Source organism: Diadema antillarum, unplaced genomic scaffold (assembly GCF_040938485.1).
Source record: "Diadema antillarum isolate AM-2024a unplaced genomic scaffold, OU_Dant_1.0 scf00000040, whole genome shotgun sequence".
Lineage (NCBI taxonomy): Eukaryota > Metazoa > Echinodermata > Echinoidea > Diadematoida > Diadematidae > Diadema > Diadema antillarum.
In genome coordinates, this window is record NW_027270929.1 from 1,341,243 (window position 1) to 1,365,447 (window position 24,205).

Sequence of the window (24,205 nt, forward strand, 5' to 3'; positions counted from 1 at the left end):
GTTTTTTTCTGGTGCCACTTCCGGAGTAAAAAAAGTGGTGGGGGCAAGTGGGTAGACCCTACAATGTATGTATTCCTAAATGTATTATCGAGAAAAAAAAGTGCCCACCATGCTGAGACGAACAAATTATGGGTAGCAGGCAAAGAGGTCACTAAGTCAAAGATATGGGTCAGATCACTGCTTACCATTCCACATACTCAGCTCTTGAAATATTTCATTAAATGTGGTCCATTTTGGTGTTGACCCATGCTCAACAAGAAAGTTTTACAGTTTGATGATGGGGAAAGACTTCTTGTTTTTATCACATCATTTACATGTTCAGTTCTCAAATTTCTCACAATCATGAATAGTATCTGCAGAGCATCCTCACTGCTGTGCACAATCCAGTTCAAAGCTGGAAAATCGTCCCATCTCATTTTGGCAAGCATAGCAAAATGTTCATACCATCCTGCCCGCCATGCATTGATGGTGTGAATGGTTCTAAGCACACACAAAATAGAATGTGTAAAAAGAAGAAGAACAAAAAACCTACTGGTAAGTTACTTTTGACCCAACACTCTTTAACTTTTAAACAGTCATATTATAAGATTGCCTGCCAAAAGGAATACGAACTGGCATATCATGTTAAATCAGTTGTCTAGACTGCCATGATAAACAGTTTGGTGAAGTGAGCGTATGGACTATTGCCAACAAATGTTTAATCTTATATCAGTATCGAAGACATCAGTGAGTGCATAATTGGCAGACTCAGAGCCACTTTAGTCTGCCATTGTCTACCATTATTTTTACACACTCACATTCACATACTGTACAAAGTTCAAGTTGTGTACCAGTATACACTATGAAGAGGCAAGAAGGAAACGAATGTAACCAAAAAAAAAAAAAAAAAAAAAAAAAAAAACCTATGCACATTGCTTTTCTTCTGCTGGCTACATGCATTAATAAAACAAGTATGTGCACACCATGGGGTCAGAAGTTCGACTATGAATGCAATTGACAATTTCGTGTCTTTTCCACCACATCAAAAGGATGACTGAGGTATCGAGTAAATAACAAGGAGAGTCTGACATCAATAGTGTATGAGACGTACAAAGTCCACAGTGTTTATGCTCCCTGTTTTTGGCCCCTCGGTTTCAAAATTCATGATAGAATCACACAAAGAAGTGTATGCTGGCTGGCACTGTCCCATTTTGTTTGTATTTTTGACAATCCATGCTACAACATGCACTGCTGTTTTCAAATGTGTTATACTCCTTTCAGTATCACAGTGATATCAATATCAATTTAATAATAATAATAATAATCCCTCAACAAGAGTCAGAGGTTGAAAATCTCTCTTCATTGTCTGCTTGCCCTGAACAGTCTGTCGGTTCTCAAAAACTTAGCCTGTTATTTGGGACAGCTATGAAAAACTGATAGGATACCCAACATAGAATATGAGAGAAAGAGGGGGATGGGAGAATGAGAGAGAGAAAAAAAGAATGAGTCCATTGTATAAATACAATGTATAGATACAAGGTATTTTGTAATGTTTGGATGGAAATGCCATACTTCTGACACCTTGTGGAGTAGGAGTCATGAAAAGGTCTTTCAGGGTGGGAGGCCAAAGAAGGGGGGGGGGGGAGGAGGGGCGGTTGGGGATCAATGCAGCCCTTTGTTAGTTACAGTTAACTCCCGTTATAATGAAGTCCTCGAGACTGGTGGTTTGCCTTCATTCTATAGAAATTTCATTATGGCCGAACAGTAAAGTACATAAAAATATATAAATGACGATTCTGGGACATGAATTTTTACTTTGTCGTAACGAGAATTTCGCTATAACCATGTTTGTTATAATGGGTGTGCACTGTATCTCTTTGCTGCAATGTTGAGCTTCTGAAAAAAAAAGCCTGCAGTAACATTACAATCCAGCTTCTTCTTCTTCTTTTTTCTTTTTTATTCTCAAGAATAAAATTTTAAAAATGCCAGCAAAGTGACTATCTGGTATACCATGTAAGTGTAAAATATTGATTCACAAATTCATTAATCTAAACTAAACTTACATCATGACAGCACAGTGGTATGGGACGTAGCTTGGGTGAACCTTTACAGATACAGCTTGAGAGAGTAAAAGGTACACAGGAGGAAGATTTGATTTGAACTGTCAAATCCTATATTTGCAGTAGCTTCCCATTTGTCTTGCAACCTATATGTGCAAATCTCATGCAATATGCAATTAGACAACATGGATTTGCATCGGATCTTACACAAAAAACCTTCACTCTTCATATGAACAAATTCAATAATTATCTAGAGTGAATTCATACATTACAATTTAATGGGGCAGATAGACTCACAATTTTCTGGATGTTTGTCCCACATACATGTACTGGATGCAGACCAGATGTGGACATGTACTCTCTACGCAACACATTTCGCAAGTCTAATATTTCACCAATCGGTTCTTCCCAACAATTTTGCATGTGGTTGAATTTGCGAACGTTGAGCACAGGAATGAACAGAGAAATGTACGCGTACATGTTGAATTTATGTCAAGATCAGAGTTAATGATTTCACAATCATGTGTTTCTAAATTCGCAAATAGCACCCGACTCGCCAAATTAGCAAAAACTTCAAAGTCAAATCCTCACAAAATTTATGGGGTATACATGTACTTGATCATGACAAAATAAATGTTGCCCTCTGAAATCCATAATCATCACAAAGCACAATTAGGTGCAGTTGATGGTTAGTTCATCAACACAAATGCACCTTGTCACGAAATATTCTGAAGATAACATGATATTACAAAACCACATCTGAAAAATCCTGAGATTTTACCTGACTCGAGTAAAGAGCACACTCCCAAGATTCTTTCATTAAAAAAAAGAAGAAGGCGGCTTTCCATGATGTCAACCCATTTCCACCTTTGTGCCTACCCATGTGGAGTCTGAAATTAAACAAATCAAATTCTGTCCTTCCCAAACTCTAGAACATATCTTAAGAGCTCTTAGTGCCAGCATTGCCTCTCGGCAAGAGAAAAGTATTTGTTGCACCTTCAAACTGAAAGTCCAGGAGGGCAGCAGACTCTCCCATAGAAGGATGTAATGCATTTTGAATGATAAACGATACAAACTTTCATGTACATGTAAAACGTCAAACTTTTTACAAAAGGGAGGAGCACAAAAGACAGAATATCATATTGCAGGGTTCAAATATAGGTGACTATTACCAGTGTAAGCATTTAAGGTATTCAGCATTCTTGTCAAGCCTTTGCTCCAAAAAGGATGTAATTGCTCATGTCTGTTAACTTCATTTCATCTCTGATGTCATTCATAGTCGGCTGCCTTCAGCACACCAGGGCATGTACATGTACAGCAAGTCATGACCTCAAGCTATGATGTAAGCGATCAAATTTTGCTCTGGGTTCCGTCCCTTCATCCATGCTGATGTCAACACTTGGTAAACTCCACATTTACTGTGTACAATTATCGCCAAGGCATGTAAGCGAGGTAATGGTACCTTCTCCTTGATAACAAGACTCAATTCCATGGTGCATGCGAACAAAGACATCTCTGCTCCAATGCCCTATTGCATTAAAAAATGTGCCTCTTGAAGCTAAAAGGGAGATGCGAAGTATGGCTTTCAAACATAACATGATCCAGTGTTGAGGACTCAAATTTGATGTGTGCTGGTCCCTATGAACTTAACGTCCAGTGTAACAGGGCTCATATTGAACAACAGCGAGCAGGCTGACCACCGAATGCATCTTTCATCGAGGAACTCGTCGAGATAAACTTCATAATTGCCTTTCACTTTATGCTATTGTCATCTCACTTCACTTCTGCTCTTAGTTCTAGGCATACAGTCATCAGACAATAACACAGTATCCAAGGAGTCTGAACAGTCAGTGACAATAAGTCCACGCTGGAGTTGTGACACACAGGACAACTACCCCATAGCCCCAACTAGACAAGACAATGCTTGCGATTCTCGTAATTCTCACATCCAGTCAGCTGTCAGAGTCATTCAAGCATGAAAGGTGGAGCGGTATGCGCTTCATCACTCTCATAGCAGAAAGTGATGCATGGAAAGTCCATTGGACATTTCACTGGTTGCATGCAATCCTTAATGCACAAGCAGGAGTGATGGGAGCTCAAAATTTTTGACTGGCAAACAAAAACTTTTGCAGATGCACAAATATCCATGCAGCACTCTCAACGAAGAATCATGCAGTCCCTTCCAACCACACAGTTCAGCCTCTGTTCCAGAAGCAGCTGATCATTTCTCCATCTCATTTTAATAACGTAACTTGAGCTGTCTCTTTCAAAAGTTATCTAGAGTTTCATTTTTATATAAAAAATCAAGGCTAGCACCGTGTGGGGGGTCACAGATCCATGTCCTCGTCATAGTCCGGTAGGCCCTCCTGCATGCCGTTGCCGGGCGTGGCGGTGGCACCGTAGGGCAGCTGCTGGTGTGACATGGCGCTGGCCTCGGCTCGCTCCCGCTCCACTTCCACCTCCATGATGGGGGCCAGCTCGGAGCCCAGGGGAGAGGGCGAGGCAGAGGGCGACTTGCTGGGCGAGTCGGGACCGCCGCGAAGATTGAGGATGGATGGAGGAGGGCGCCACAGAACCAGCTCCATGCAAGGCGACGTTGCTCTGTGTGGAGGGAAGATTGCATTCATATTAGTTTCATGATTCAATCAATTCATCTACGTGTATCAATTTGATTTCAGTCATGAAACTTTACACCACAGTAATTTAGTTATGCAGCTTTCTTCCTCACTTACAATCCAATCCCTGTCATACAATCTGGACATCAACAAAATCTTTGCGTATCGGTGTCACACATTAAACCTCAGTTGATATAAGTTGTTCTTCCATGTACAAGCATAACAAAGGTACATATGACTGTTAAAATACTGGACAGATCAACTTGCTTGTAACACACCAGAAAGACAATGACCAGCTGCTCAAGTGGTAAGTATTCAATTCAGTGTCTTGCCACGTAACTAACACCTCAGTTATCCTGGTCTGCTAGTCCTAACACTTTGAAAATACACTAGACGACATATGGGACACAGCTTCTTCCAGATATCTCGGTATACAAATGATACATGGGCCTGTGTGCGTCAGTAGGAATCGTGTGCATAAGGAAACTATGGAATGCTTAACCCCCGAGGCGAAATTCCACAGTTACCACGTGGACACTATTCCTTCTGATGCATGAAAAGGCACGTACATCATTTGCTTTATAGAAGAACGGTGACAAATTTTTGTCCAAAATCCATTGTGATTGCATGATTCTCTCCACCCGTTTTGTAATACTGGTATATAGTTAGTGAGGTCTATAAATCCATGAACGTTATAAAATCCCTGTCTATTTAAAGTATGGCGAGTACAGGTAACGCATCAAACAAAGGGGCTTGCCATACACCATTTCCTGTTGGAATAGGAGCACATGAAGCTGTCTGTCAATTTGGTAATTTGCATAGCCTGGACCCCGCTGCACCCAATCAAATGACCACTAGTAACTGGCATTGCTGAATTAGATGTCGATCTATGAATAGTCAGTCATAACCAGTGATTGTTACGAGTAATTCTTTGGCCTTGCTGTAGACATACCATTAAGTACCAAAATAATTTTTTTTTCATTCTGACGTCGATTAACCATTCTTTACACAACTGACTGGATCTTTAATTTATTGTAATCTTCTTTTTTTCCTGCCCTTTCTCCCATGATTTGTCACTGAGGAATACCTGGCAATAAATTGATCATTTTGTAACATGTTTCTGAACAAGGTTAAATAAATTAGGTAATAAGTTCAGTTCAGCATCACAATTTCTCATTGCATCTAAGGGAAATGTGAGCATGCATTTTGAATACTCCCCCCAACAACAAACTAACATTTTCTTGACAATGTCTGCTGGCAAGACATGATTCTCTGCTCCTTTGGCCTTGAGGGCTAGGGCTAGTTGGGGTGTCATCTCGAGTCGCTGACAGTCCGACGATGGAGGCATGTCTTCTTCCACGCCTTCATCGTCTGAATCATCCAGTCTAGCAGAGAAGGGGATATAGAGGGGTCGATTGTTTTTAGCAACACCATCTCACCTCTGGCATTAACGCTATTATACTCACATGCAAAGTAATTATATTGTACAGGGTTGCTGATAATCGAAAGTAAAGAAAGAGTCCTGTTAGTCTTCAGAATTACTTCTAGTACTTTTCACAATTTCAGCTTGCTTTGAATAGATATGCTTGCTTAATATCAAGTGCAAGTAGTGAGGGTGGGGAATAGTGACATGGTTTAATTCAGCACTGGTTAGCATCTAAAGAAGGTAAAGAATGAAAACACCAACACACACAAGCACACACAATGATCATCAGTGATACCATGCTGCATCACTTAAACATATAATTAGAAGGCAAGAAGAGATCTGCTAGGTGTTCAAGAATCAAGGTACCCACCTCCTTTCGATGTCCGCTATGACGGCCCTGGCGGAAGGCTTGGGTTGGGCATAGTGGTGGCATTGGTGATGCCTGAGGAGGTTGGACGACTGGGCACTGGTGCTGCCGCTCGTCGAGGGGAGGCAAGGATGGGAGGTGTGGTCCTGTCGGAGGTGGGAAGGGAGGGAGGAGTGGGGACACGGTGGGCTTTCCCGGGCTAGTGGAGGGGTTGCCATGGCAGCAACAGAGGGCGTGGACTGGGACGGGAAGAGGAGGGGCTTGTGGAAGCCATCGAGGCTAAGGTTGTGCATCTCTGCAGCCATCCGCTCCTCACTGATGAACTGTTTGTGAGTGGGCTCAGTCGACCTGCAGCAAGGCAAAGCATCATCAATGATACATGCGTGCATGCAAGACACACTCCATTTCAATTCTTCTGAATTTTTAACTGCAAGAAAGATAAACACCGCTCTGAAAAAGCAAGCATCTGTTGTGATGAGAACTCTACAAATATCCATACTTTGTATGGTAACAACTTATCATCAAGTAAACTGCAACATTCTTCTGATACCATTTCCTCCCAATTTTAAAATCACACTTTTTGATTGAAAATACATTTGTAGTGCATAACTTTACTAACATAATTTGCTCAAATTTAGGCATATGAAAAATGAATTCAGTGTTCACAAGTAAACAGGGGAATTCAAAATGTGCAGTTTAAAGAAGGATCTCATAAGCCTAGGCAGGCTGCTTATCTACATGTAGTGGTAGAAGAACTCTTATCCCATGACCATGAACTACATGTATCACCACTCAAATGTTGAAGTCTAGCATATGCTTCCTCTCCATTAGTCCTTCCTCCTCTCTCTTACTGCCCCTTCCGGATGTCTCTTGCTGTTTTATCCTATGTTTTTGGTTTCCTTGATAATTTGTGTGCCTGCGTGTGTGTCTGTCTGTCTGTCTGTCTGTCTGTCTATCTATGTGCATGCTGATGTGTGCTTCCATTACTTCACTTTTCTTTTTCGTTGTTGTACTTTAAATTGAGTGGAGTGGCCTAAATCTCATTTACATGGACCTCTTCCAAAGATTTGTTTTTCCAATAACACAATGATTCTGTACAAATAGATTGATATGTTATGCACTTACTCATTTTTCTCTCCCCTTTTCAAATGTAAGTTCAAATATTAAACTAGAACATTAATTTGTTGAATCTGATTTATTTGAAATAATGTGTGAGATTGGGAAATGAAATTCAGATTGAATTGAATGTGCAATGAGAATGTAGCTCATGGCAAATAATGGCTCTTCATAAGATGATCAGAGAAATGAATGAACCAGTCTTCACTAGGCCTGACTCTAAGATCTATTATTCAAGCAAAAGGTAACTGTACAATGTAAACACAGATTGAACTGTATGGTCATTGATAACTATGACAACAAGAAGGAATTGTGCAAGGAAATCATATGACCAACAGCAATAGTATCCTTGCATACATTGTATACTCACCAGGATTCATCACAGCTGGTACTTGGAAATGCTCTCTTTCCAAAGAACCTTGCCCCTCCTGACTCCATGCTTGTCATAGGCCTGTCAGAAACAAAACAGTCAAAAGTATTACATGCCTAGATTCCTTAAGGAGTTCACGCTGAAGCAGACATATCCGCCTGTAGGAAGACATTATTCTGAATGAAATCATGAAAATATGAGCACAGATCAGCAGAGATTTGAGTAAATTGATTTACACACAGAGACATTGCGGTGATAGACTAAATACCAGAGATTATTTCACATTGTAAGTTGGGAATCTCAAAATATTTGTTTTGTCAATGTGACTACGGCACAATCTGAATAGCATTCCATGAGTCTTGTGTACCAGCAAATGTCAACATGCATCAATTCTACTACAGATTAATTGATGAAGTTGACCAAACACTCGAAGTGTTGACTGTTGACCAAGAAGGCAGGGAGGGGGGCATAAGATGATTTATCAGTAAACCAAAATGGAAGACCATTACTGTAAAAGCTGTTATTTTCATGAGGATTTAATTTTCATAAATTTTGCGGGTCACTGTTGGGCCGCAAATTTAACAACATCGCCATGTAGAGTAATGTGGCATATACTTATGATATCTCTGATGTCGTATCACAAAAACAACATTTGCAAAAAATGTCTGTGACCTCTCATTTGCAAAAAAAAATATCTGTACATGAAAATAACAGCTTTCACAGTAGTGGTAATGACATTAGAAGAAATGTACCCAGAGTGCGCTGCTGACACACTGAACATGAAGGGCTGCCTGTCTGTGTAGCTGCCACTGCTTCTCCTACCATACTTCCACACTCTGGACCGGCGTGCAGCAGAGTTAGGGACCTTCTCTTCCTTCTCTGGGGACATCAGCAAGGGAGTGGCATGGCTGTGGGAGGGCTGGCCTTGCACGGCCCCATCAAAAGACCCCACCCGCTGAATAGGGGCAAATGGGCTCGCCTGGTGTTGCTGTTGTTCCCTGCTGCCGTTGACCTGAGGAGCTGGATCCTGGCTGTAGTATATATGACTGGGAGGCCAGGACTGCTGCTGGGGAAGCAAAGGTGGCCGACGATGATCGGCCCCAATCTGGTGGCGGTGAACGGGGCTTCTCTGGCTGACAGAAGTCGCCCCCATGGAGTTGGCATTGGGGAACATCCCCTCGCCGACACCGGACACAAATCGCTCCCCACTCACACCCACATGCACCAAGCTTTCGGCCGATGGTTCCGGGTACGTGTCATTTGCATTCGGAAGAAATTGCACTTCATTTTCCGGGAAGGGCGTAGAGGGCCTTCCCGGCTGATCTTTCGGAGCAGAGTTATCTCTGATAGGGCACTGGGAAGCCCCAGGGTCATTCCCGTTGCTGTTCTTTGCGTGGAAACTGAAATCCTGTGTGGCAAACTTCTGTGGTCTCTGCAGACTCTTGCTGGCATCAGCAGCGAAATCTTCTTGCTTGGTTTGCCCCATCATGAATGGCAGCTTCTTCATCTTCCCACAGCCAGCCAAGTATGATGAAAAGCGGATCTACAGTAGATTTTTTTTTAGAGAAAAAAAATGAGCAACATCACAAGGTAAACAAAAATTTTACCAAAATGAATTTTCACAGAAAAGTGTTAAGCATTGTTAACTGCAGGGGTCGCACTTAATTTTTTTTTTAACTAGCCAGGCGGACTACTTAGAATCAATTTTGACACTGAAGCAATATTTGGGCTAGCCAGACGGACTAGTTACTTCAGAATTTTATGATTTTTAGCTAGTCTGACATGGTTTTGGGTGGCCAATGGCCAGCGGACCATCGCCAATTTCGAACCCTGAACTGTCATACTAACACAAACAAGTAAACAACAAAGCTGTGTCCCTTGGGCTACTTCATATCTAGAATTCCATTCATTGTGGTTATTGTCTGTCACAACACCTCACTGTTCCATTTAATTGCCATTCAACTCATCAGTGCATGCAGACAGTCTTTGGCCATGGGGTGCACAACTGTCATACCGGGTATCTAAATATTTATTATTCTAACTCTGTAAAGCTGATCAACGCTTTACTTTAAAATTACTTAATTTGGCTTAACTTTACCTCCACCTGTCCTGCATGGTCATGAGGTATGGGTTTCCATCCCTGATTTAGTGGTGTATTGCATGCCATGGACATATGGACCATGATTCGTACAATTGCAATGCAATGACTTGTGCCATTGTCAATAATTGTATTCCTACGGCCGCGGGACGACTTTCACAACAGTCCCATCTATATATTCCACTGTATGTGATACAACTAACTATTCTGGGCTGTGTGGGACCCGCTCGTAGTCACTGAATTAAGCGAATACCAATCTCCCCATTATGCATAGACTTTTTCTTTAAGTGTCCCCAAAGTTTGCTTAAATAAGAATGTTTCAAATTGGTGCAACTTACATGCGTGATTCACTCGCGTACAACATGAAGACAGTACTAGCATCACCAAGTCGGATCGGTACTCCGTCGCCTGCAAGCCTGTGTGCTACTAGTATGTGGTGTGATGGTGAAAACAAAACGCATCGCAAAGCTCTCGCTCGACCGTCGTCGGATCATTATCATTCCGTGACAAGTATGACGTCATTCTCTCAGCTACTAGGTGTTTCAAAAAACATTTCCCACTTTTGATCATAAATATTTCAACAACTATTCATTCGATAAAACTGTCATTGATATGAGTAATAGCTGGAGAGTGTACAATTTGGTTGGAGGTAATTTGCACGTGAAAGCATAAATCAGTTTCATTAAATCTAAGATTGATTTTGAAGTAAGGTTTCAGATTTTGGTCAAATTTTAACCCTCTGTACAAAAATTGAACTTCGCACAGGAACCAATGATGTGTATGTGAGTGTGTGCCGACAATGGCCCTGAACAATGGACATGCCTGAACCACCTGTTGACTAGGCGTCAGTCTGGCGCTCCCTGGCACATGAATGCTTAATCAATAATTCATGTGGATTGCCTTGGGCACTGCTAGTCTGAATTCATGCACGGTAAAGTGCTTGCAAACACCACATTTCGTTTCAGCTGGCAATCATTTTAAAATTTTGCTTCTGACATATCACTAAATTTGGGATATAAATAAGCATAACTGATCTAAAGTTCCTCGTTTTAATACAACTGTCTACTAATTAAATAGTCTGACAAATTTTTCGCTTTTTCGATAAAAAGAGATCATTTTTGGTAAAGAGTTCAGCAGCATTTATCATTGGGGTGATTTGTTTCAGAGTAGATTTATTTAAGGCTCCATATACACAAGTGTATACTCTAATTGACTTTCTTTACTTCCTGTCACCACGTTTACAATAGAACAGAAGGTATTCATTGTAATTTTGTTTTTCAGAAGTAGGGAGAGCACTGACGCGACTCAACGACAGTATCGACAGGCGTTTGACTTTACACAGATACTGCCAGAGGCTGAATAAAGACTAGCTGTGATAGTGGAATTTATCATGAATGAATAATGAAGCATTCAAACCCTGGCCATTGTTCAGGACCATTGTCAGGGTGTTAACCACACACTCCCATACACACCCATTAACCCCTGTGCAAAGTGAAATTTTGTACAGAGGGTTGAAAATAGAGCAAAGTCTGGAATCTTACTGTGAAATTAATCATGGATTTCATGAAACTTATTTATGCTTTCATATTTAAACCACCTTCAACCAAATTGTACACTATTCAGCTATCACCCACATCAATGACAGTGTTATCTGATATATAGTTTTTGAATTATTAAGAATCAAAAGTGGGAAATGTTTTTTGAAACACCTAGTACTACTAGTACTTAGTAGTCAGTAACCACTGAGATCTAGTAGTCTCCCGAGCAGGCCTGGGAGCAAGTAGAAAGTTCGAGATATTACTACGTTCAGTACAGTTGAATTGAATTGCATTCGTGAGTTTATTCAGTATCAAACTTAGCAGCCCAATTGCTACATTCTGTTTGATTTACAGTTATAATGTACAGAGAGAGAATATACCTGACACACAAACTAAACATATCAGGAAATGAAAGTGTATAGGCCTATCTGTAATAAATTTAAGAAGTAGATCATTGGATAACAGATAATAAGGCTAACCCTACATTATACTTGATATTCATCATTATAGATATATTATCAGATAGTAAGACAGGTAAAAGATCAAGAAAAAGGGGAAGTAGGCCTATAGTATTGAAAAAAAAAAAAACCGGGGTTGAGACAGCCGGGTGAGAAAGGAGGTGGAGAGGGGATATTAACAGACAAGTCCACCTTCATAGACATGTGGGTTGAGTGAATGCGACAATATTAGTAGAACACATAATTGAGAGTTTGAGGAAAATTGGATAACCCATTAAAAAGTTATGAATTTTTGAAGTTTCTGCTCAGTCACTGCTGGATGAGAAGACTACTACAACCTGTGATGTCATATTAAAAGAATACGTGTACAACGATATAAAGAAAACAAAAAGAAAATTCAACATATTTTCACTTTTCTCGCATAATGAAAGAATGCTTAACTTGCCTCTTTCAGAAGGCAGGGGGAATAGCATCATCCTTAACATACGTGAGCTACAAGTCGAGGAAATGTGCACTTTTTTCAAAAAATAAAAATTTGTGACATTCTCTTTATATTTTCCTTATATCGCTGTACGCATGTAACATCATACACTGCAGTAGTCTTCTCATCAAGCAGTGACTGCGCAGACACTTTAAAAATTCATAACTTGTAATGGATTGTCCAGTTTTCCTCAAACTTTCACTTATGTGCTCTACTAATATTGCTGCATTCACTCATTCCACTGTCATGTATATGAAGGTGAACTTGTCCTTTAAGAGAGTTCAAGGGGGAGAGAGGAGAGAAGGGAGGAGAAGAATTAGACGTGGAAGGCACTATTATAGGGAAGGAGGAAATGGAGACACAAAAGAAGAAATGAAAAAAAAAGAGATGAAGTAGAAGACGACGAAAAAGAAGGGAAAATCTAAACAACGCATTTCTTTCAAAAGTGCTGAACATAAAACTTATATTATATATATTATAGTAAATAAAAAGTAGCCCAATCAGACGCCGTGCGAAGTGTCGCGACTTCTGCATGTACAGCGACAGGGCTGTGTATAGTTAATACAAAAAATACACAAAAAAACATATCATTCAAATATATTCAAATATAAACCATGAGTTATTACACCATCACAATTTGAAAGCATATAATGTAAATAAAAAAGACAAATACCAGGCATGTCATTCGCATATTATGTACCAACCCCCCTAAATTTTTCATGATTGCACTACACCTTGGAATACATATCCTATTTGGCATTATACAGACGTACTAATAATGAGGACTGCGCACTTTATCCCGATTCTTTCACACACACACACACACACACACACACACACACACACACACACACACACAGAAATCAGGATTTTCTTCAATGTTTAACAGTATTTCGTTACTTGATTCTTTGAGAAAATAATTCCAACCTGACTCTTGTCCAGACACACAATGACCATTATATCGTATCACAATAACTATTCCTTCAAATGGTAGTAAAATGAGGTTTTTTTTTAAAAATGAGAAAAATTGAGAAATATTGAAAAATACAGCTGTATTGAGAAATGAGATGGAGAGGAGAAGGGAGAGAGGAAAAAAAAGACGGTAGTAGAGAGCGAGGGGAGAATAAAAGGAGACACAAAAAGAGATCAGATAATATGAAAAGATAAAAGAGATGAAGTATAGAGGACGACAAAAGGGAAAATTTAAAGTTAGAAATAAAAAAGAAGAAGTACAAGATATGTCATTCGAACATGATGTAGACTCTGAGTATATGGAATTGCACTTTTATATTAGCAAATGCATAACTAAATAACACAAATACAAAAAAAAAGCTGTCATTTGAACACGATGTATATACACAATCAAATATTATTATATATATACTACATTCTGTTGTATGCATATCAAAATATCTAAAGGGGAAATCCAGTCCTAATATAACTTAGTCTGATAAAAAAAAAGAGTAAAATCTTACGAGTTCAACGGTAAAAATTTGACTGAAATCGGATGAAAAATAATGAAGTTATGACATTTTGAAGTTTTGCTCATTTTTGCAAAACAGTTCTTGTACAGTGGATATGAATATGCTAATGAGTGAGCTAATCATGTCATACCCTCACAATTTTCCATTGATCGTGTACAAAAAAAAAAAATGACCAAAATTTATTGTTTCTGTCATTGAAGTCTGAAACATGATGTTATTCCTGGTTATGTAACTTCAGAATAGTGATCAGTATATAGCTATACGAGGATTTGAGCCCTGGCCATAATTGCGTTTGAATGAAAGACTGGAAATTTCAAAATTTCATGTACAAACTATATGATAAGTTGTGAGGGAATGACATGCTCACTTTGCCATTTGCATATTCATATTGACTGTTCAAGAACTGTTTCTCCCCCAAATAGCGAAACTTCAAAATGTCATAACTTCCTTATTTTTCATCCGATTTCGATGAAAATTATACCGTTGAACTCTTAATATTTTACTCTTTCTTATATCAGACTAATTTATATTTGGACTGGATTTCCCCTTTAAGAAGAAGTAGGCAAACATATATGGCATTTTATTCGATCATGCATGGATTGATATAGATTCAGCATCATTACACATGAATCACACATCAGATGAGATCACATCAGATTTACTATATATGTGTATAGGCCTTATAATGATTATACCTATATAGGTATTGATATTGTTGTTATTGTTAGATTGATTGAATCAAATTAATTACTTGCAACATTTGATTGACAGATTAGATAGCAGGTTGATGTGATAGGTTCAGTATTAGTTATAGTACGTGATTTATGCGATAATCATGGGTTTGTATAATTTATGTGAGAGTGTTTCACTGTAGTTGCTCACAATTGCATATTGCGGTGTTCTTTTTAATTTGTGATAAAATTTCAATGAGAGATAAAGTCACTATTCTTTTAGGACAATAGAATAGTTCCTGTAAGAAATTGAAGTTCAAAATACTGAAATCGGTGAAACATAATCACAGAAATGAACAACGCACTCATGTATCCCGCATTTCATACAGGAAAAGAACTGAAAACTTAAGGAATTAAAAAAACCCGCAGTCATGCGTCCAAAAATGATGAGAAATCGATAGCAACAACAATTAAAGGACAAGTCCACCTTCATATACATGTGGTTTGAGTGAATGCAACAATATTAGTATAGAACACATCTATTCAGTGAAAGTTTTGGGGAAATCGGACAATCCGTTCAAAAGTTATGAATTATGAAGTATTTGTGCAGTCACTACTTGATGAGAAGACTATAGTACACTGTATGATGTCACTTGCGTACAATGGTATAAGGAAAATAAAAAGAGAATTTCACTAAACTTTACTTTTTGAATAAAGTGCACATTTCTTCGACTTGTTACTGACGTATGTTAAGGGTAATATTATTCCCCCTGTCTTCTGAAAGAGAGAAGTCGAGTATTCTTTTGTTATGCGAGAAAAGTGAAAATATGTTGAATTTTCTTTATTCATTCCTTATATCGTTGTACACAATCATGTGACATCACAAACTATAGTACTCTCCTCATCCAGCCGTGACTGAGCAGGAACTTCAAAAATTCATAACTTTTGAACGGATTGCCCGACTACTTGTCCTCAAACTCTCACTGATGTGTTTTACTAATATTGCTAAAATTCTCTCAACCCACATGTCTATGAAGGTGAACTTTTCCTTTAAGATGATTGCATGATGACTCACGTTACCAAAAGTTTTTGAGGCAAAGGAATTATCCAAACAAAATGTTGGTCACTTAACTAGTTGACGCATGCCCCATGCATGACGTCTTTTCTGAACCAGATTAGAAAGATATGATACCCGCTTTTCAACTCCCCCAACACATAACTTGTTGTGCATTCTCGGTGTTTTGAATGTATCTGATTTTTATTAAACTGACATCATCCTGTTAATCTGATTTTAGTCTATCCACAGGAGCACGACATGATGCGGGGACTTTTACTCTTTTTTAAAATCTTTCGCAGTTGATTACCCTCCTCCCGACGAAGAAAAAGAAGGAGTCACTGATCAAAAATCATGATGCATCCAAAAGATTAACAAAAATGTTAAAAACTACTCACCCAATAAAATCGAGCCAATATACAGTCAATTTACTAGTTAACAGGATCCTATAAAGTTTCAGATATACAGCAGAATGGCTATACAAGCACTCCTTGCAGAATTTCTATGATACAGGCAAAGCTACTGGGGGGTTTGACCCAATGACGATGCGGCAAAGTCGGGGGGGGGGGGAGCCAAGAGGGGTGTCCCCCGATTTTAAGTTGCTGTTGTTGTTGTTGTTTTGCTTTGTTTTATTTTCTATTTTTGCTTGAGGCTGAGCCTGAGACAGAGTTCTATCACCTTCCGCGTGACCTCACACCTACGAGAGGGTGCGAGGAGCCCACGGATGGGTGTGGCCACTGACCAGTGGGTGGTATGCGGCCCATCATCGCCGTGCACTGTGCTGGGGTTTGGCTGTTATCCTTGCAAAAACCAAGAAAATATAGAAACATACAATATGTACTATGTGGGTGTGGACACAATGATGGCGTTTTTCTATGCGCATCACACTTTACCTTCTCAGCCCAAAGGGGGGGGGGGGGGGGTGGTTATGAGGTTTATCCGCCGCCCACCCCGTAATAGATCCTCCACTGTATATTACTGTGTGGTGTTTTTTTTTTTTAACCAAAGTTTTTATACCAAAGTTGCTTCATTACATCTTACCATTCCTTTTTTCTTTTCTTTCTTTTTTTTTTCATTTTCTTGTCTATTCTTTTTTCTTTTCTTTTTTTTTTTTTGCATTGGTGGTATCTAAACATCAACAAAGACAAGATATATCACTTATTCTATTAAATGATGCACTAATGTATTTTTTTAAAAGATCAGGCAACCACCCTTTTCTCCCATGCGTTCTTCGATAGGGCTATAGCATTGTAATTTACCTATAGGCCTACGTGTAGAGACTGCATCCCGCTATATACTGTATGCTCCGTTACTGATCGACTGTATTGATCAAGATAACATATCAAGGCCCGTAACTGGGGACCGGGAAGCTGAGGGGGGGGGGGGGGGGGCGGGGGGGTGTTGCCTGTCAGCTGATGTAACCCGGAAGTGCACCAGAAGTTGCGTTGAAGGCCTATTCTTTTTTCTGTTCTTGTTAGGCTATGAAACTCGGAAGTGGCACCAGAAATATAAATTGCCCCCCCCCCCCACTTTTAAAACTGTGGCGGCCATGTAAAAAACCCACTTTTTTAAATCTTTTTCATAAAAACTGGCCTGAAACGTCGTCTGTTTGACAGACACCACCATGGCATTGAAGATTTCAATTTTTTAGAGAGATTGGAATATCGATCGGGCCCCGTTTTATCAAAAGACAAAATCGATTGTAAATTCCCTAGCCATAGACTTATAGCATGAATTTAATCAACTTCATGTAGGCAACAATCAATTATAACTCTTCATAAAACAGTTTTTGTTGTTCCACATAACAAGCAATGGTACCGGTACTGAAAGCTAGGCCTCAGACGTTCACAGTCCCAGTGATGTTGCGCAATTTTTATCTCTTTTGCTACAAAATTTCATCATCACAGACACTGCCCCGGGCGCTCCTTGTACACAGTTACTGTGGGAGAACTGTTCACCTACCTAGCAGTACCCGATTTGAGAGCACGCGCGTCCCTATCGATCGCCCCCCGGCCACGGCCACATGCTATGCCCAGTGCATGCCCATGCCCACTACTACTGGTGCACCCTTTACCGTCGCGCCACCGACCGATACTCTCCCGTTGCCTACTAGCCTGTGAAGTGAACGACTGGCTGCTTCTCCAGAGTCAAAGTTGGAATACAATTTGCTGAATATGGAAGTCACCCGTCACAACTTCCCATATGAGGAGCACAGGATACTTCAGAGCATAAGTGACAGTTCTTTTATCGGTTCGTATTTCAAACTTTTCCAGGCTTGATGGGTAGGCCATTAATAATCTTTACTCAAAAGTTCATTGATCAGTCCCACGCGCGACTTTCTGTGTATGACTTGTCAAAGCCCAACTCAAGTTGCAGTTGTACATAGATGGTCTACAATATGAATAGGCTTGCGTGCCCGTGAATCGGACATGGTCAATAAATGAAATGGTCTGATGCTGAGCTGAATTATGTATTGTTTCGTAAAGCACCGTGTTGTTGTAAGCATATTCCGCTAAATTTAGATGCATGCCTCCTGTGCCATGATTGATTCACCACTTGTCTGCTTATTGTTTTTCTTTTTTGGCAATTTTGTTTGTGTGTGTGTGTGTGCGTGTGTTAACTGTGTGTGTGTAGTCAGGTGTGTGACTATATCTAATGCTAGGCTTTATTTGTTTTGAAAGATATCCATATATGAATATGATCTAGCGATTCATTCAACCAAAGTCGTGCATGGCTCACATGATTGACACAAAATTTCTTATTATAGCCATATAGGGAAATGCAGGCAAGTGGTTGATGTTATCTAAATCGTAGTCAGGTTTTAAGGTTTTATATTTAATTCAGCCCACATTTTATGTCATAGGATTTTCAGTAGCCATGTTTGTGCATACATTGTATCATGTTTTCCAGCAATAGACACAGAGTTCACTGGCTTACATGCTACTGAAGAAGACATCAACAGTTTGTTTGACAGCCCTGAGAAGCGGTATGAGAAACTCAAGAGAATGGCCATGCAGTACACTATATGTCAGATTGGTAAGTGGTGCAGTTTAGACATTGACTTTACCATGGTATTCTCTGATGTTTAGACTGCCAATGTCTACACCAAGATTTTGACATTATCATTTAGCATCTACTTATGTCTTGATCATAAATCTTCTCTAAATTAGAATGTTCAATACTGTAGTGGACAGTTGCTTGGATGCAGACTTGATCCTTGGAAAATGAAATGTATCAACAATTATTCAACATCTTTTTTGTAAAAAAAAAAAAATGAGTGATGAGATCTTATTAACATGCTCCAGTGACATGTTCATCGTCATGATGAACCTTCTATCTTTTTTTTTGACCTCAGAAGTCAGCAATGCAGTACATTAGCTTTTCAAGTATTGCCTGATCTAGCTTGAAGTCAATGCTGGCAAAATCAATTCTAGCATGAGAAATTTGATACACTACAGAGCAGTGTTTTTCTTAAGGGTTTAAAAAGACTAAGATAAAGACAAAGTTGATGGATTATACCTCCCTGTGATTATGTTTATTCAATCAATAATTTATATATCACCAAAAACTTGTGATGTATTTTGAGAATTACTACAGATTTATGTGATTTTCTGCTAAAAACCATCACAATGGGTGGATTAAATACTAGGAAATTTTGTTACCTTCCCTGAATTGATTAATAAAGAAATATCATGTCTTCTACATACCCTGATAGTATATTCAAATTCTGTTACATTCTAACATGCATGTTATATGAATCTGGAAAGAAGCCAATTTTTTGCAAGTAAATTCTGCCGTATGAGGCTTGGTAAGTTGAACATCTCAAAAGATTAGTGAAAAAGTATTTAATGCTTAGTATAAATTTTATACATACCATCATTATGAAACCCAACAAATTTAATTGTTGATTTCAAGTTAGTGTTATGTTTGTGATTGTTTTCTCTAAATTTTCCTTTCAGGTGTATCAGCCTTTGTGAAGGTACCAAAGTCAAACAAGTAAGTGGAAAGAGGAACCTTTATTATGCCTTCAGTTTGATAGTAAAATATGGATTCAGAATTGAAATGTCACAGGAATTATGAAATAAAGCCACAAGATATGAGTTAGCTTCCAAATGATTTCATCCAATTTGACACTATTGTGTGATCTGTGCATTCTGTTTGTTATATTTCCATAATTTAGAATAAAGTGTTACCAGTTATTCTTGATACCCTCTATGGTTCCAGTGGATTCTGATTAATTTTTGGGCAATTCCACGATAAAGTGGACATGACCATCAAATTTTCAAAATCGTCAAGTCTCATTCATATTGGTATCAAATGAAAGCTTAAGGACTGAATTTTTCATATTTGACCATCTTATTAAAAAATTACATCATTAACTTTGGTAAATGTGTGCATAAAATCAGCATAATTAAATTTGACGTAAATATCTGAAAAATATAATGAAGTTAAATGAATGTAGCATGAGAAAATGAAAAAGGAGGTAAAAACTTTGCCTTTGTTTTCAGAGTTTCAGGGTTGAACATCATTACCAAATCATCAAAGTGCAAGATTTTCTATGTGTTAAGCTTCAGCGAACATCGCAAATACGATCATCAATAATGTCACGGTGTTACGGTAAAAACTGATGTTTTTAGTATTGTTTGAAAATTACAAACACAAACTGGTTTATTTTGACAGCCCAAATCATGACCACATGTAGCTACCATATAAAAGTACTAAAATGATGGTAACTCATTTTGTTAATTAATTAAAGCTGATTAAAATGTGTCACGGTGTTACAGTAACTGTAACACCGTGACTATAACACCGTGACTTCCATTGCAATAACACAGGACACATACCGGATTACACATGATAATTAACTGTTGAAGTGACCATCTGATTTCTCTGTCACATTTACTCAAAAGATAGAGGTTTTTCAAGGATTGTTCATAACAGATGGGTCAAGTTATATCCACACAGATTATCACTTGTACTTGTTGCCAGCATCATGCAATTTTAACCCTTTCTGTGCCAAAAATCGAGAACTGTGTTTACAATGCAGTGCAGTTTGATATGTCAATCAACACTCAGAGCACATGGTGGGTTAAAATGGAAGCAGTCCACTCACAGTGTGCCACCTACCAGATACATAACTATCCAGAGCAAACATTTCTTAAGGTTTTGAACTTTTAATTACAGTAAAGGCAACAGTTTCAGTTGAGTTAATCCCCTTTGTTTAACATTTTTATCATAACTGACCATTTTATCACATGGTTTGACTCTTCTTTTGTAGACTCAAATGTGTTCCTTTCATGATAAACAGTCTGAAGTCTTGCTGCAGCTTCCTTGGTATCCTAAAGAATTACTTAGGGCATACTGAAGCTAGATCGATGTGTCCACCAAAAGTTAATCTCACTGGAATACTACTTTCCTATGCATGGTGCTGTGCACAATCTTAGAAGTTTCACCATTAAAAGAGCCACACTCACTAGGATTTATGTGTATGAATGAGAATTTGCATTGTAATCATTTTTATGTACATGTTCATTTTCCAGTACATCTTTGAAAAAGAATAATGATTATGGTACATTTTGTACCACACAAATTGCTTGAATGATTCTTTTTATTGCTACTGAAATTGCTAAGTGGGTTCACCTGGCTTTGTGACCAAATGTATCAAAATCAAAGTTTCAAATTTGAATATCATCTTTAAATATACAAATTGGACTTTTAAAGAGTAGTTGTAAACCCTAAAAGTTCACTCAGTTATATCTAACAAGCTTTCAATGATGACAGACTGAATTATGTCTCAAAACATAAAGTATATTTTACTGAAAGAGCAGTGTTCCTGACTGTAATGTGTACAAACGTATGAATGAAATGTCACGGCGTTACAGTGCGAAGTTTTTCTACTTTGTTGTTTTTGTTAATCTGTAATGATTTCAATAATTTTCTGTTTTATCTGGAAGTGTTATACTGTGATGTCAAACATTCATCATGAATCACCATTTCATTCTACCTAATGGAGAAACACTATGAGCTGAAAGTAAGACAACAGGATTCTCCATAGGTTTTCTACACACATTTCAGAGGTCACGGTGTTACAGTCACGGTGTTACGTTGCACTTATTTAAAATCTATGTCATAGTTTTCCTGTCAATTGATTCTTTAATCAAATTTTGCTTCATTATTATCATTGAGTCTCTAGTACATCCAACGAACAGATCCACTTATCAAAATGTTCATTAACTTCACAGAGTTTTGTCAGTAAACAAAGTGCACAAAAACCCATGTCCATTTTGCGTCACGGTGTTACAGTGGTAATTAATTGTGCATAACTCATTTACCACAGCAGTTTTTCTTCCTTTCTTTTGTTTTCAAAATTGCTTATGACAATATGCATAGATACACAATAAAAAATTTTTCTCAAGTGTTACATTTTGATTATTATTTACATTTGATGAGTGAAATTATACTCAAAAGTGTCACGGTGTTATCGTGGAATTGCCCTTTTACAGATAACAAACCTTAAAATTTTACATTTCCTGTTTGCATTTCTCAGAATAAAGATGGATTGTAGTTGATATGTGAGCTGATTGATAGATGTTCATTGTTTTTTTCAATAGAAAGTTGAATCAGTCACCAGTTTTAAGTCACACAGTTGAAGTTAATTGAAGTTGTCCAGCCCTGCTAAATCTGGATGTATGTAATAAATCTGTGTGCTTGTGTGCCAGTGAATGCAAACACAATGAGCATATATTCATGTATACCCCCTTGAGAATAGCATTAAAGGCATTATTACTGTTTGCAGAGGAAGCAAAAACCTAGCTTTAATGCTTCAAAAATAGTTCTTAAATGTGTGTTAGGCATAGAAACAACCAAAGTAAGAATGTTAATCAGTATAATCAATGTTAAGTACTATACAAAATGTGAACAATAGTTATAGTAGTTATGGTTTATTGAGAAAAACATCTTCATATATTTTAGGCTTTATTGCAAAATTTTTATATGGTAGGATGTTTTGTGATACAACTGACCTACACATAAGGAATGCATCAAATGTGAAAACTCAAACAATTTTTGTAATCACTGAACCATGTAACTGTAGGTCTCCTCCAACCAAGAGAAGTGAATGTAAGCTAATACGTGAATGATAATTTAAACAGTACAAATTACGGTAGCATTTCATAAATTTGTCACTCTTCAGGTACGTGGCGCACACATACAATATCTACCTGTTTCCCAGGAGCATGTCATCAGTCGATGCGAGATTTACTTGCCAGGTAAAATGCTGTGTCCTTTGCCTTAACCCTAACTAGGCCGGGGGGGGGGGGGGGGGGGGGGGGGGGGGGCCTCCAAGGCCCCCCCCCCTCGACGTTTCATGCGATGTATCGCTATCGCGAAAAGCTATCGCCAAGACATTTTATGACTTTTTTCTTTCGAGTCTCCCGCATCTTTTGACACCAAATTTGCAATGACCGGGCGCGTGGTTCCGAAGTTGCGCATAAATATGTACGTTCATGTCAGACCAAAATTTGCTCAAAAACATGAATTTGTGTACAATTTCAATGCAAACTGTGTTTACAGGCAAATTTCATAAAAGCATTCATTATTTTAGATTACGTCATAGGCAATGTGTGTGCCAATTTTCGTCGCAATCGCGCGTTCGACAGCCGAGATCTGGAGGGGGGCCTGGGAGGCCCCCCCGGCTCTATCATCTACCTAAATAGCCCGGCCTACCTAGGGTTAAAGTAGTGGACGTGCCACAACTGAATTGTTGCTCATTTATGGTACTTATGATGATTGTTTACCTTAAACCTAAATGTCCTATCCTCTCACATTTTATCATACATTTTGATATTTCACCTGCTGCATAGAAAACCCTCCAAACATTATTGTGTATTACATATAATCATGTGTTGTTGTTTTTGTTGTTTTTGTTGTTGTTGTTTTTGTGTTGTTTTTTATTCATCCTGCATTGGGATTGGTGATTTTTTTTGTTTTTCATATCAATCTGTATGGAAAACACTTTGCTACATATATGCATGATGATGAGTCTATACAATTAGAATGATATTTTTTTGTGGTGACAAGAAATGAAAGAAAATAAGATTTCATGTACATGTTGCATTTTCTCCTTTTTTGCTTTGAATACCCTGTTCTCTATGCTATCCTTCTTGCTCTCTGCAGAACTCTTTCACTCATTGTCTTTCTCTCTTTGTACTTGAATTAATCCACAGGCATCAAGTATTGAATTCCTCTGCAAGTACAGCTTTGACTTCAACAAGGTGAGATTGACAGTATTTTTGTGGTTCACTACAATTTGACTTCAGATCCAGTTCCATATGTGCATAACATTGAGCACAATTCTTGAAATTGATAATTGATTATATTCCAATTAGAATGGCAGTTGTCCTGCAAAGTCTATCAAAATTATTGGAATTTCTCTCACTGGAACTATACTTAAAGTATATCTAAGGCTGAAATAAGATATGAAATCAGT

At 38.5% G+C, this 24,205-nt stretch overlaps 2 protein-coding genes across 2 annotated transcripts in view; one reads left to right on the top strand and one right to left on the bottom strand.

Annotated features, from left to right (window-relative positions):
• Positions 1 to 2,169: 2,169 nt before the first annotated feature.
• LOC139711891 (uncharacterized) lies at positions 2,170 to 8,882 on the bottom strand. The gene is made up of 5 exons (XM_071623741.1): positions 8,686 to 8,882; positions 7,934 to 8,014; positions 6,451 to 6,795; positions 5,890 to 6,039; positions 2,170 to 4,640 (listed from the first exon to the last, which is right to left on the bottom strand). The coding sequence occupies exons 1-5, from the start codon at positions 8,820 to 8,822 to the stop codon at positions 4,367 to 4,369; spliced, it is 987 nt and encodes a 328-aa protein (XP_071479842.1). The 5' UTR covers positions 8,823 to 8,882; the 3' UTR covers positions 2,170 to 4,366.
• Positions 8,883 to 17,810: 8,928 nt separating this feature from the next.
• The window catches only part of LOC139711901 (poly(A)-specific ribonuclease PNLDC1-like), a 28,989-nt gene continuing 22,594 nt past the window's right edge, over positions 17,811 to 24,205 (top strand). The window contains exons 1-5 of the mRNA XM_071623750.1: positions 17,811 to 17,967; positions 18,628 to 18,753; positions 19,677 to 19,713; positions 22,910 to 22,985; positions 23,943 to 23,990. Of these exons, the coding sequence (XP_071479851.1) occupies positions 17,892 to 17,967; positions 18,628 to 18,753; positions 19,677 to 19,713; positions 22,910 to 22,985; positions 23,943 to 23,990 (363 nt within the window). The 5' untranslated portion in view covers positions 17,811 to 17,891. The remainder of the gene's footprint in view (positions 17,968 to 18,627; positions 18,754 to 19,676; positions 19,714 to 22,909; positions 22,986 to 23,942; positions 23,991 to 24,205) is intronic.